The sequence below is a fragment of the Nothobranchius furzeri genome, chromosome 2 (assembly GCF_043380555.1).
Source record: "Nothobranchius furzeri strain GRZ-AD chromosome 2, NfurGRZ-RIMD1, whole genome shotgun sequence".
Lineage (NCBI taxonomy): Eukaryota > Metazoa > Chordata > Actinopteri > Cyprinodontiformes > Nothobranchiidae > Nothobranchius > Nothobranchius furzeri.
This window is the reverse complement of record NC_091742.1, coordinates 29,061,139-29,074,138: the sequence shown is the minus strand read 5'-3', so window position 1 is coordinate 29,074,138 and position 13,000 is coordinate 29,061,139. Positions and strand designations below refer to the sequence as shown.

The 13,000-nt window shown below is 43.1% G+C and overlaps 2 protein-coding genes across 2 annotated transcripts; one reads left to right on the top strand and one right to left on the bottom strand.

Moving 5' to 3' along the window:
- Positions 1 to 3,333: 3,333 nt before the first annotated feature.
- Positions 3,334 to 4,508, top strand: LOC107378223 (trace amine-associated receptor 1-like). The gene has a single exon (XM_054748532.2). It carries the CDS (start codon positions 3,375 to 3,377, stop codon positions 4,356 to 4,358), a length of 984 nt encoding a protein of 327 aa, XP_054604507.1. The 5' UTR covers positions 3,334 to 3,374; the 3' UTR covers positions 4,359 to 4,508.
- Positions 4,509 to 11,139: 6,631 nt separating this feature from the next.
- On the bottom strand, positions 11,140 to 12,129 carry LOC107378222 (trace amine-associated receptor 1-like). The gene has a single exon (XM_015948308.3). It carries the CDS (start codon positions 12,127 to 12,129, stop codon positions 11,140 to 11,142), a length of 990 nt encoding a protein of 329 aa, XP_015803794.2.
- Positions 12,130 to 13,000: the final 871 nt, after the last annotated feature.

Genomic DNA, 13,000 nt, shown 5'->3' with positions numbered 1-13,000 from the left:
CGGGAGGTGACGAGGCTGTGGACGAGAATGGCGGCAGTGTGAGGGGTCAGTGAGGGACGGAGACGGTTAATGGAATGTAGATGGAAGTATGCTGACCGAATTAAGTTATTAATGTGAGCTTGAAAAGAAAGTGAGCTGTCAAGAATGACACCCAGACTCTTGACGTGAGGGGAGGGGGAGACTATGGCGCTGTCAATAGTTAAAGAAAAGCTGTCAGATGTTTAGAGGGTGGAGTTAGTGCCAACTAGAAGAAGTTCAGTTTTATTGCCGTTGAGTTTGAGGAAATTAGAGGTGAACCATGATTTGATTTCAGAGAGGCAGAGTGTAAGGGAGGATGGTGGGAGAGTTGAGTTGGGCTTACTGGAAATGTAGAGCTGGGTGTCATCCGCAAAGCAGTGAAACTGGATATTGAATTTGCGGAAGATTTTGCCGATAGGGAGGAGATATACTATGAAGAGGAGGGGCCCCAGAACAGAGCCCTGGGGCACACCAGACTTGACTGGGGAGGGTTCTGAGGTAAAGGATTTTAACTGGATGAACATTGACAATAAGATGTAGGAGAAAACCACAAATTTATGAGAAGCTTGCTTTGAACTTGTAATTAAAAAAATACTACAACATTGAAATTTCCATCTGGGATGAATAAAAGTAATTTTCATTCATTTTTGAAAAGTTAATTTAGTTTTTTTTGTGTGCAAAACTAGGCATCCTTTTGTTATTTCATTGTTATTTTTAAGAACAAGCATTTCCTTAAGTTAGACAAATGATTAAATCAACATTGTAAATATTCAAAATCCATCTTGAATGTATTCAGCATAGACAAAAAATACTCATTCATTGTTATAGAAATATTTTTTAATTTGCACAGAATCAGCAGATAACTGATTGATTTAAAAAAAAACTACACATATATACATAGTATATATACATGTATTTTTTTTACACGACTCAAATTCATTATGACAGGGCTTCAAGGACCGTTTCAACACTATACCATAAACGGATGACATACTATGAAACGAGCAATCACAGTTGTTCCTTTGACAGAACGCTTTGTTATACACATTAACTTTAAGCATATTGTAAAGCCGACAGCCTGTTAGCACTGATTTGGTGCTGTGTTAACTCCATTTTGCTCTTAATTACAGGTTGATGGTGTTTTCTTTTTACATAGTTTGGTTTTCTTGCACATATCAGAGAAAAAGCCAGAGCTAACTAGTTTGTACTTTTCATCTTTGGATTTTAAATCCTTTGTATTGAATTACAGGTTAATAATTATTTCAGTTGTGATGTTATCATTTTAAAACTATATAATTGTACAAAAAAAATCTTATAGAGTAAGTGACTCTCCAAGACATGCTAATGGCTAGCCTCTCCGAAGCTAACGCCAGCCTATCCATGATAATGTTCCGTCGAGGGGGCAGGAAATCCAGCGAGTGGCCAGCCTAGACACGCTAATGGCTAGCCTCTCCGATGCCAACGCCAGCCTCGTCATCGTCGTCTTCCTCCGCTTATCTGGGTCCGGGTCACGGGGGCAGCATCCCAACTAGGGAGCTCCAGACTGTCCTCTCCCCGGCCTTCTCCACCAGCTCCTCCGGCAGGACCCCAAGGGTTCCCGAACCAGGTCGAAGATGTAACCTTTCCAACGTGTCCTGGGTCGACCCGGGGGCCTCCTGCCGGCAGGACATGCCCGAAACACCTCCCCAGGGAGCCATCCAGGAGGCATCCTGACCAGAGGCCCAAACCACCTCAACTGGCTCCTTTCGATCCGGCGGAGCAGCGGTTCTACTCCGAGTCCCTCCCGAATGTCCGAGCTCCTCACCCTATCTCTAAGGCTGAGCCCGGCCACCCTACGGAGGAAACTCATGTCGGCCACTTGTATCCGCGATCTCGTTCTTTTGGTCATTACCCAAAGCTCATGACCATAGGTGAGGATTGGGACGTAGATCAACCAGTAAATCGAGAGCCTGGCCAGCTCAGCTTCCGCATCACTGCAGATGCCGAACCAATCCGCCTGTCGATCTCCCGATCCCTCCTACCCTCACTCGTGAACAAGACCCCGAGATACTTAAACTCCTCCACTTGAAGTAGGACCTCTCCCCCGACCGGGAGTTGGCAAGCCACCCTTTTCCGGCCGAGAACCATGGTCTCAGACTTGGAGGTGCTGATCCTCATCCCAGCCGCTTCACACTTGGCCGCGAACCTACCCAGCAAGAGCTGAAGGTCAGAGCTGGATGAAGCTAGGAGGACCACATCATCCGCAAAAAGCAGAGACGGGATTCTCCTGCCACCAAACTCGACACACTCCACACCATGGCTGCACCTAGAAATTCTGTCCTTAAAGGTAATGAACAGAACCGGTGACAAAGGGCAGCCCTGGCGGAGTCCAACCCTCACTGGGAACAGGTCCGACTTACTACCGGCTATGCGGACCAAACTAACGCTCCTCTGGTAAAGGGACTGAATGGCCCTTAACAGAAAGCCACCCACCCCATAGTCCTGGAGCATCCCCCACAGGGTGCCCCTGGGGACACGGTCATAAGCCTTCTCCAAATCCACAAAACACATGTGGATTGGTTGGGCAAACTCCCATGCCCCCTCCATCACCTTTGCAAGGGTATAGAGCTGGTCCACAGTTCCACGGCCAGGACGAAAACCACATTGCTCCTCCTCAATCTGAGATTCAACTATCGATCGGACCTTCCTCTCCAGTACCATGGGGAGTACCAGGGAGGCCGAGGAGTGTGATCCCCCTATAGTTGGAACACACCCTCAGGTCACCCTTCTTAAAGATTAACGAGGCTGCCCAAACGTTTGCATCCCTCTTTATAATAGCAGCATTATTTTCTGTATGCTTCAGTGTCTTGTTCATAACATCTGCTTCAACTTTGCACCCTGCTACTTTGTTTAGTCAAAGTCACTGCTTTCAGCTATTTTTTAATTTTTTTTTTTTACCAGCTTTGTGTTTGGTTCAATCTCCTTAAATCTCCTTAGCATCCCTAGAGCACATAACCCTACCAAATGACAATCTGTGAAACTGCATCAGAAGCTCTTGTTTATACAAATAAAATCTGCTATTGAGTGTACAAGAAAGTTGCTTAAATTTAAAACTGCAGTTCAAATTTGAGTGTCTCTGGATAAACACTTCATAATACATCCATGAACATACATAACGCATGCTCATTTGTGATTAGAATGAGCTAAGATGTTGATCTCAATTCCTATTGGACAACAAACATGGTGGTGCCACTGGGTGTTGAGTAGGTTTTTATATGGTCTCATGTAGTCCAGTGTGACAAGCAACATAGAAGCACAGAGTTGCGTTGTTTTCTGTCTGTAGTTTCATTCCTAAACCTTGTTTTGAACAGGTCATCATGGAGAAAGACATTACTCTAAACAAGACTGCTGTATTTACCTTAAATCCCTGCTCTTTAGTCGATCCTTTCAGTTTTAAATTAACCCCAACCATTTCTGCTGTATGTGTAATGTTGTATGGCTTCCTTACACTTTTGTCTTTTGTCACAGTGTGCGGGAATCTCTTGGTAATAATCTCTGTGTTTTACTTCAAACAGCTCCACACTCCTACTAACTCCCTCATTCTGTCTCTGGCTGTGGCTGACCTGCTTGTAGGGATTCTAGTGTTTCCTTTCAGCATGGCATTCTCTCTCAGCTCATGTATATATAATGATAGTTTATTTTGTAAAGTTAGAGACAGCTTTGATATATTACTCAGCACATGCTCTATTTCACACCTATGCTGTATTTCTATTGACAGATATTATGCCGTGTGTCAGCCACTAACATATAAATCTAAAATCAGCCACCGTGTTGTTGTCGTAATGATCACTGTAAGTTGGGGGCTTTCTGCTCTTATTGGAATTGCCATGGTATTATCCAGACTAGAAGAAGGATGTGAAGAAATGTGTTTTGTTGATGTAGTTGCGGCAAACACAGTTGGACCTATATTTTCTTTTTATCTACCAGTTATTATAATACTTAGCATGTATCTGAAGATTTTCCTTGTTGCACAGAAACAGGCACGGAGCATCCAAACAGGGACGATGTGTGGAGCAACTGTCAGTAAGATGGAAAGAAAGGCAACAAAAACTTTAGCTACAGTTCTGGGAGTCTTTCTTTTTTGTTGGACTCCTTTCTTTCTCTGTTTCACTTCTCTGCCTTTTACCCACAACCCAGGTCGAGTTCCTGTGATTGAAACACTTAACTGGCTAGCTCTGTCAAATTCAATGCTAAATCCATTTATCTATGCGTTTTTTTACAGCTGGTTCAGGTCAGCTATTAAAATTATTATGTCTGGAAAAATATTACGATGTGATCTTACAAACACAAAATTACATTAAGTTACTCTGAGACACAAACTATGGAAACAACTAGTAACATTTCCATGAAAGCAGACCTGAATCAATTTTGACTTGTGTTCAAGATGGACACATATATGCTTTAAATATTTGTGTTGACAGAAAAATAAACAAAACAACCGTAAGAAAACAAACAAAAACAGAAAAGGATGGACTAGAGTTATAAAATTATTGCTTTTTCTGATACAGATCGTATTGAATTGGGTAAGGTGAGTTACACTAACAGTGTGTAGAAAAGCTTGTAAAATGTAAGCCTTGAATCTGCAACCTTTTTGCAGCGCGGCAACAGTGCTACCATCATAATTAATTGTGTCCCAGAGTGCCTGAGTATTTTGTCCATTCAGGAAGCATTTGATAAGGCATTTCTTTCCCACCAGTTCTTTTACACTTTGATTTTTGTTGGGGGCTATAATTCTTTTGACCTCTAATTGTTCATGTGGTTGACTGACCTGTTGTCTAGCCCCTGAACATGCATATGGCTTACAGTCATTTTTGTGATCAGCCCAGTGGGTTTTCTGACATTTTTTGAGCAATAAAATGCAGTTCTACAAATTGAAAAGTGTTTTATTCACTCTTCATTTCCTTTTTTCCACAGTTCATGCAACAGTGGGACTTGTGATTTCCTTTGGTTGCCCCACGCCCCAAGGAGGCAACCCCGCTTAGTTTAAAGGGCCCCTAAAGGCTGACTGTTGTTTCTGCTCTACAACCTGCCCTAAAATGCTCACTACTCCCACATTTAAAACAATGCTGGCAATGTTCCTCATTGGCCTGAGCACAAGCAAAGCACCTAGGTTGTGGCCGTGGTCTTTGATAATATCTGTGTGGAGTAAACCTTTGTTGGAATTGTGCAGTCTCTCACCCGTCCTGGCCCATACTGAGGCCAGCTCTCCTGCAGTAATTCTGGGTGTTGCCGAGGGTAGAATGACGACATGGATCTGAAAGATGACTGTTCGGAGGATGAGAATGCTGGGCTTAATACAGACACTTGTTCTGGGCGTTGTGGAGGTTGCTTTGGTACTGTGGTATTATTTTTGTTGGATTGTTTCCCTAATTTGGGACACTTCGGCTCTCAAATCGTTCAATAAAACCATGTCAGAGCGCATCTCTTTGATCTCAGATAACAAGTCGGGGGACATTTAGATCTACTCTGTTGAGTGGAAGGTTTAGTCTCCGTTTGCAGGTCACTAGACTGGACAGTACTCACACTAGTTGCTCTTTATGGGGCAGCATGCTTCTTTTTGTCTTGTCTCTCCTTTTCGTTTGTGCAAGCAATGTTCACTTTCTCCAGCAAGAGTTCATCTGGTGTGTCAGGCTGTGTGAGGTAAGGCTGAAGGTCACTTTTGATGTTGTCGTTCTGCAAGCCAGTCTTGACCGTATGCATGAATAAATTTTGAACAAGAGCAGGGTCATATTTAAGCCAGACTCAGCTTCCTGAGAGGCAAACAGAATTTTCTGCCTCAGATCCATCGCTGTAATCAGGAAGTTCTGGGGGGATTCTTTGCTGCGCTGAGCTTCAGAAGTTAGTTGCCTATATAAATCTGTGGCACCTCTCTCCTGGCAGTGGGACTTCAAGATCCTACGGAGAGCAGGTAGGGTGAGAGTCTCTTTGCCCTCCAGATAGCTCCTTAATTGTAGACCTGGAGTTGTTGCGCAGATCACAGCATCAATAATATCTGTCTCTGAATAGCCTTTAGTAAGTCCGCTTTCAATCTGTCTTGCTAAGCTGGAGAATGTCAGCCTATCCTTCTGGCCTGATTCTCCTATCTGACCCATAATGTTGAAGTCTTTGCGCCACATCACACTGTCTGGAAATGTTGGAGTGGCACGTGTAGTTCGAGCCTGTGGGCACGGGGATGTTTTCCTGTTTATTACATCCTGAACTGCTTTTTCTTTTTGTTGTAAGGACAATCTGAGTGCTTCTACCTCTTTTTGAAGGCTTTCTTGGTCATCAGTTTGAACTTCAGATGCCTCTTGGACAGTTACTTGACTGACTGTGTCCCAAATACTGAGGTATTCTGACATCCCTTCATCTTCAAGATTAGCCAGCTCATCCCGCTCCAGAAATTTAATAACATGCGAGATTAACTGACTGCGTGTTTTCCCAGTTAAAGATTCTCTTTCGGGTGTTGAGATCTGCAGCGTGATACATGTTTTAATTAACTGTTCAGCTGTCAGGTTATACAATGCTCCTTTTATCTCCAACTGAATAATTTCCAATCCAGACTCCATGTTGCACTTTTAGGCTTCCAGAGACCATTTAATGGAGCCCCGTGGACTCAAATTGACTTTTGTTGCCCCCTAGTGGTCAGAACACACTTCAGGATACAGATTGTCAACTGCCATCGGGAGTCCTCCACGTTGTCCTATTAGCGACGCTTGGGTTGTTTTGAGGGGATGATCAGCAAAAGGGTTGCACAGGAACTTGTGAAGGGTCCTCTCACCAAACGATCCCAGTGGTGCCTCCAACATGTTACCCTTAAAAAGGGAGATAATATAAGGAAAATGACCACAGGAAAACCGGACCACTGTTCTTTTATTCACTCGCTTGTATTGAGTGTCAGCATCCCACAAACAACACACAGAAGTCAGAACTATTGATAAGTACTAAATAAAGAGACTCTTAACAAGTTTTACATCACTTTTTCTGGTCTTGCATATTTAGATAACAAATAAACCCAAAACTAACATGACTGTTCCTACAACAAAAATTCCTGTATTTTCGTTTTAACAGTTATTCTAAATTATGGTTTTAACCACAACCCAACATAACGGTTCCATATTTAATGTGTTCTATCACTGGGTCTGGGTCCCTGGGCTCTGCTGGGTCCCCGGCAGGGGTGGTTGCCCCTGGGTCCCGGGTCGCTGGGTCCCAGGCTCAGCCAGCTAGGGGGTGGGAGGCTGCGGGCGGGCCTGTGGGCTTGCCGCTGATATCTCCCCAGACTCTGCCGGCTGCTGGTTGCGGCCCCCTGGGGCGATCCTCTGTGCCTCTCGAGGGGGGTGGGGGCCTTTCTGGTTGCAGTCTCCTTGTGGTTCTTGTGTTCTGTGGCAGCGCCTGGATCTCTGGGACTTGGAGCTCCCTCCATCTCCTACACATCTTTGGGGGGCAGATCTGTGGTCCCTCACTATTTTCTCCAGGACTTTGGATAAAAATGGAAGGTTAGATATTGGTCTATAATTCATTGGGTCATCTGGATCCAGAGAAGGCTTCTTAAGTGAAGGTTTGATTACAGCAACCTTAAAATTCTGTGGTACATATCCATTTACTAAGGATAGATTGATTATATCTAGAATGTGGGCAGTAACCAAAGGAAATGCTTCTTTAAATAATTTGAATGGGATTGGATCCAAAATGCAAGTGGAAGGTTTAGATGAAGCTAATACTTTTGATAACTCTGAAAGCTCAACTGGATCAAAACGGTTCAAGCACAGATGAGGTTCTACAGTCACCTCTGATGCTGCCTCACTTACTGAGGAAGAAGAAATCGCATTAGGGAGGATGCTAAAGATTTTGTTTCTAATAGAATTAATTTTACTTGTAAAAAATCCCATGAAGTCATTGTTGCTGAGGGCTAAGGGAATAGATGGCTCAGAGCTATGATTCTGTTTAAGTTTAGCAACTGTACTGAAAAGAAATTTAGGATTATTCTTATTCTCCTCAATTAACGCTGTCTAGTTTGTCGAAGCTTATTTTTATAAAGCACAAGACAATTTTTCCAGGATAGGTAGGCCTCCTCATGGTGAGTAGAGCGCCATGTTCTCCAATTTTCTAGAGTTTAGTTTTAAAGCTCGTAAATGAGAATTAAACCAGGGAGCCAACTTCCTGTCCCTAATTACCTTCTTTTTTAAAGGGGCAACATCATCTAATGCCAAACGTAAAGAGGAAGTAACATTATGACAAACTTGGCGTTATGGCGTGTGACGAATGCTACTCAGCGCTGATTGGCTCAGTTAGAATTCTCAGGGGGTGGGGTTATTTGAATAGGAGAGTTCCCAGATCCTTTCTCTGTGCAGAATTAAACAGAGGAGGAGTCCAGCAGGCCAGCCTAGCAAATACTGACTCTTTGCATACATGTCATGTAATTGTTGAAGCATATGAAGTACCTGTAATCATATTTCAGTGCATCATAGAAACTGAAACAAAGATCTAAAAGCTGTTTAGCAGCAAATTTTGTTAAAACTAATATTTGTGTCATTCTCAAAACTTTTGGCCACAACTGTAGTTTTTTTTTTACCCACTAGCCACACCAACACATTATATTTCAGCCCATCTTATAGTAAGCAGTGTTATGGTAAACACACAGAATTTCCTCCATTCAACCAGCAAACTATTTGCAAGAAAATGTGGTTGAGCGACTCAGAAGGGAAACGGTGTCAACAGAAAGAACTGCAGTGTTTCTGTGGTCTCCCTTGGATATCCACAAATGACCAGCATGAGTACAGCCGGCTGCCCCGGGAAATAGGAACAGCCAGACGCCTGCTCCAACTGTTCCCGGACAGGAGACAGGAGAAGCTGGGCACCCGCTCGAGGTTCTCATGCAGCCCCACTAGCATGTTTGACCACTAGGGGCTGCACGACTTAATTTTTTTTAAAGTCGACAGTCAAGTAATGAAAATCGAGTCGACTTTGAGTAGTCGTTGATGACGTCATACACCTGAAGCGGCGCGGGGTGGGGGGTCGGTTGGTTCGCTGGAGTTTTTGACAATTAAAATTGTGCCCACATTTTCAGTTAAACACATTTCTTTTAACAACGGTAGTTTCTGCTTCAGCCCTCTCCCCCCTCCCCTGAGCAGCGGCCGCAAACTCACTGATGTGCCTGCAGCCTCTCGGAGTTCCTGCTGCTCTAAACATTAAAATAATTATTTCATTTTCTGTTCCTTACTTCTGATTACTTTCAGTGGTGTCTGTTTGTTGCAACCACCAGGTACAAAAACTAACTTGTTTTATCCGACTATTTTTCTGTCCTGTCTGTTTATTATCTTCCTGCATCTCCTCTCAGTCCTAAAGAGAAACTAGGCTACTACATGGGTTCATGTAGCAGGCCAGGGCTGTTCGGGGTTTGTTCTGTTATCACAGTTATGTGTTTGTTGTCATGTTGCTATGGTGACGGGTGACGCGCTCTCTCGGCGACTGTTTTTCCGGTGAGAGCGTGCCTTTTTGGTTGTTGTTGCTGTGGCCGCGCTGAAGTGTGTAAGATTAAACGGGTGCTCCCAAAGAAACCTCTGTCTCCTCCGTGACTGAGCTCGCCACAATATTCACCTTATGAGTTACCTTTGAACTGCAGTTCTAAAAGATCTACCGACCGCAAAAACAGCGGGGTGTGCGCCGGCCGCACCGGTGAGGTGCGTCACCGGAGGACAAGGTGATGCGCCCCGCTCCACAGCAGCAAAAAGCATCAGGCACAAATAAAAAAACAGAAAACATAAAAGGAAATGAGCCGACATGAACGTGTTAAATTTGTTTTTGAGGTGGCGACACCTAATTTGATAATGTTACTGTGGCCGTGCTCAGGACGCAGATGTCTGGAGCGCGTCAACATTCAGAGCTTTTCATGCGCAAGCTGGTTAAGGTTAGGATGGGGGTGAGGGGAAGGTTAAATTGCAAGAGGGTAAAGGTCACAATTTGGTTAAATGTCCATTTTACGGCGGGTGTCAGTACCGACGCTCTGGCACAGCGCGTTGCCTCCCGATGCACAGGAGCTTGTCACCTGCTGACAGCAGGCTGCTGTCTTTTCCGAGGACTGCATCTTGCCGGTCATTATCACGTGACAGCGACTAGTCGATGACAGGCATAACAAGTCACTATAGAGCGGTGAAGTCCACTAGTCGACTAGTTCATACAACCCTTGCTACTGCTTCCCAGAGTGTTCTGCAGCATAATCAGCACGTTCTCTTTGAACTTGATATCAAATTTTCGCCTCCTCTTCGTCTCCGCACCTGCCATGGTTAAAGTTACCCTCGCGGTCTATCACTGGCAAATCAAAAGTGAGACAGATGACACAACCGCCCCCCTGTGGTACTTGCTTGTTACCACATTCCACCCGACCACAATAAAAAAACGGCCATTATTCACCTCCGCCGACACCGGCCAAAATGTGATACCCGGCCGTTAATTGAATACAGGCCAATATTAGAGGATTTACGGTATCCATTTACTAAGGATAGACTGATCATGTCTAAAATGGGGACAAAAACCAAAAATTTAGGATTATTCCTATTTTCCTCAGTTAATGACAAAAGTTTGCTGTTCTTGCTTGTAGCTTTTTATAAAACACAAGAGTATTTTTCCAAGATAAGTAGGACTCCTCCTGGTGTGTAGAGTGTCATGTGCTCTCTAATTTTCTAGAGTTCTGTTTTTAGGTACTTAGTTCAGGACTAAACCAGGGAGCCAGCATCCTGTGCTTAATTATTCTTTTTTAAAGGGGCAACATCATCTAACGCCACATGTAAAAAGGAAGTAACAGAAGACCATCTATATATTTACACACACACACACAAACACACACACACACACACACACACACACACACACACACACACACACACTGCCTCTATAACAGCACAGGATATATTTTCCAAGAATTACTTTAATTAATGATTTTTTTTCAGTCAGTGAAAATATTTTGTTAATTAAATATATTCTTGAACACCAATTAAATCTAATAAAAATGTTTACTTTCATAGGAATATTGCCAGCTAGATTTCTATTTTCTCAAATTTCTTCCTTCAGATTTCTAATCTGAATTTCCGTACCTCAAATACTAAATTATTGCAAACGTATGTTTGTAAAATCACACTGTATGAATTTTCGAGACACAATAGTTTTAATGGCTGACCTGAACCAGCTGTAAAAGAAAGCATAGATAAATGGATTCAGCATGGAGTTTGACAGTGCAAGCCAGTTAAGTGTTTCAAACACAGGTACCGGTACTGAATTGTTAGTAAACGGAAGAAATGTGATGTAAAGAAAGAAAGGAGTCCAACAAAAGAGAAAAACCCCCAGAACTGTAGCCAGAGTTTTTGTTGCCTTTCTTTCCATCTTGCTGGCAGTTACTCCACACTTCATCCTAGTTTGGATGAGTTGTGCCTGTTTCTGTGCAACAAGGAAAATCTTCAGGTAGATACAAAGCATTATGACGACTGGGAGGTAAAACGACAATATTGGTCCAACTATGTTTGCCATGAGTTCATCAATAAAACATGTTTCCTCACATTGTTCACTGCTTAGTTTAGGAATTGTCACTCCAACTCCAACAAGAGCAGAAACCCCCCAGCTAAAAGAAGTCATGATGAATACAACACGGCGGTTGATTTTAAATGTATATGTTAGTGGCTGACACACGGCATAATATCTGTCAATAGAAATACAACACAGATGCAGGATAGAGCATGTGCTGAGTAATATATCAAAGCTGCCTCTGACTTTACAAAACAACCCTTCATGATGCATACATGAGCTGAGAGAGAATGCCATGCTGAAAGGAAACACTAGAATCCCTACAAGCAGGTCAGCCACAGCCAGAGACAGAATGAGGGAGTTAGTAGGGGTGTGGAGCTGTTTGAAGTAAAACACAGAGATTATTACAAGGAGATTCCCACACACTGTGACAAGAGACAAAAGTGTAAGGAAACCATACAACATTACACATACAGCAGAAGGTGTTGTGGTTAGTTTGTAACTGAAATTATTTATCTCATAGCAGGGATGTAAGGCAGCCACAGCGTCAGTCCTGTTGACTGTTACTCCTGTCTCCATGATGACCTGAAATCAAAAAACTGTTTATTACACAAAGACTATACTGATGGTTAATTTAAGATCATTTTCCATTAAACACGACATTATTATCAGTATGAATGAACACTCACAGCAAGCAAGCGTAGGTGGTTCTGCACCTTTCTAGCCATTGCACACTTCTTTTAAGACCCACACAACACCCACTTTTGCACCGCCATGATTTCTATCCTATAAGAATTTGGAAATACAGGGTGGGCCGTTTATATGGATACACCTTATTAAAATGGGAGTGGTTGGTGCTGTTAATGTCCTGTTTGTGGCACATTAGTATATGTGAGGGGGCAAACTTTTCAAGATGGGTGGTGATCCTGGTGGCCATTTTGAAGTTGGCCATCTTGGTATCAACTTTTGTCTCTTCAATAGGAAGAGGGTCATGTGACATATCAAACTCATTGGGAATTTCACAAGAAAAACAATGGTGTGCTTTGTTTGAATTTAACTTTATTCTTTCATGAGTTATTTACAAGTTTCTCTTTGTTCACAGCCATTGACATGTCAAAGAGGTTAACACGTGAGGAGCGGATCAGAGATAGAGGGCCTAAGTCTGTTTCCTTTCCGGTCGACTCATGGGTCACTGGAAGAACATAAAAAAATTGAATGCAAGTCAACAGGGCTAAAATAGCTATTTTCTAATCCACTTTGCCTTAGGCCCTGGATCACACATATGTTGTACTGCAATTTAATGAAAAGTAATGATGGGTGTTTCATGGGTGTCGCATATGTAAAGTCACCACGTAATGTCCTCTCCCCTTGCATAGATGCTACTTACCAAATGGCCAGTTTTATGGTGGTTCTTTCCTCCCGTGGGAAGGATTTGAAGTTTCGCTGAACT

What these genes read in the sequence shown, in the direction of transcription:
- LOC107378222 (XM_015948308.3), bottom strand. Translation starts at nt 12,129, where the DNA reads ATGGAGACAGGAGTAACAGTCAACAGGACTGACGCTGTGGCTGCCTTA.
- LOC107378223 (XM_054748532.2), top strand. Translation starts at nt 3,375, where the DNA reads ATGGAGAAAGACATTACTCTAAACAAGACTGCTGTATTTACCTTAAAT.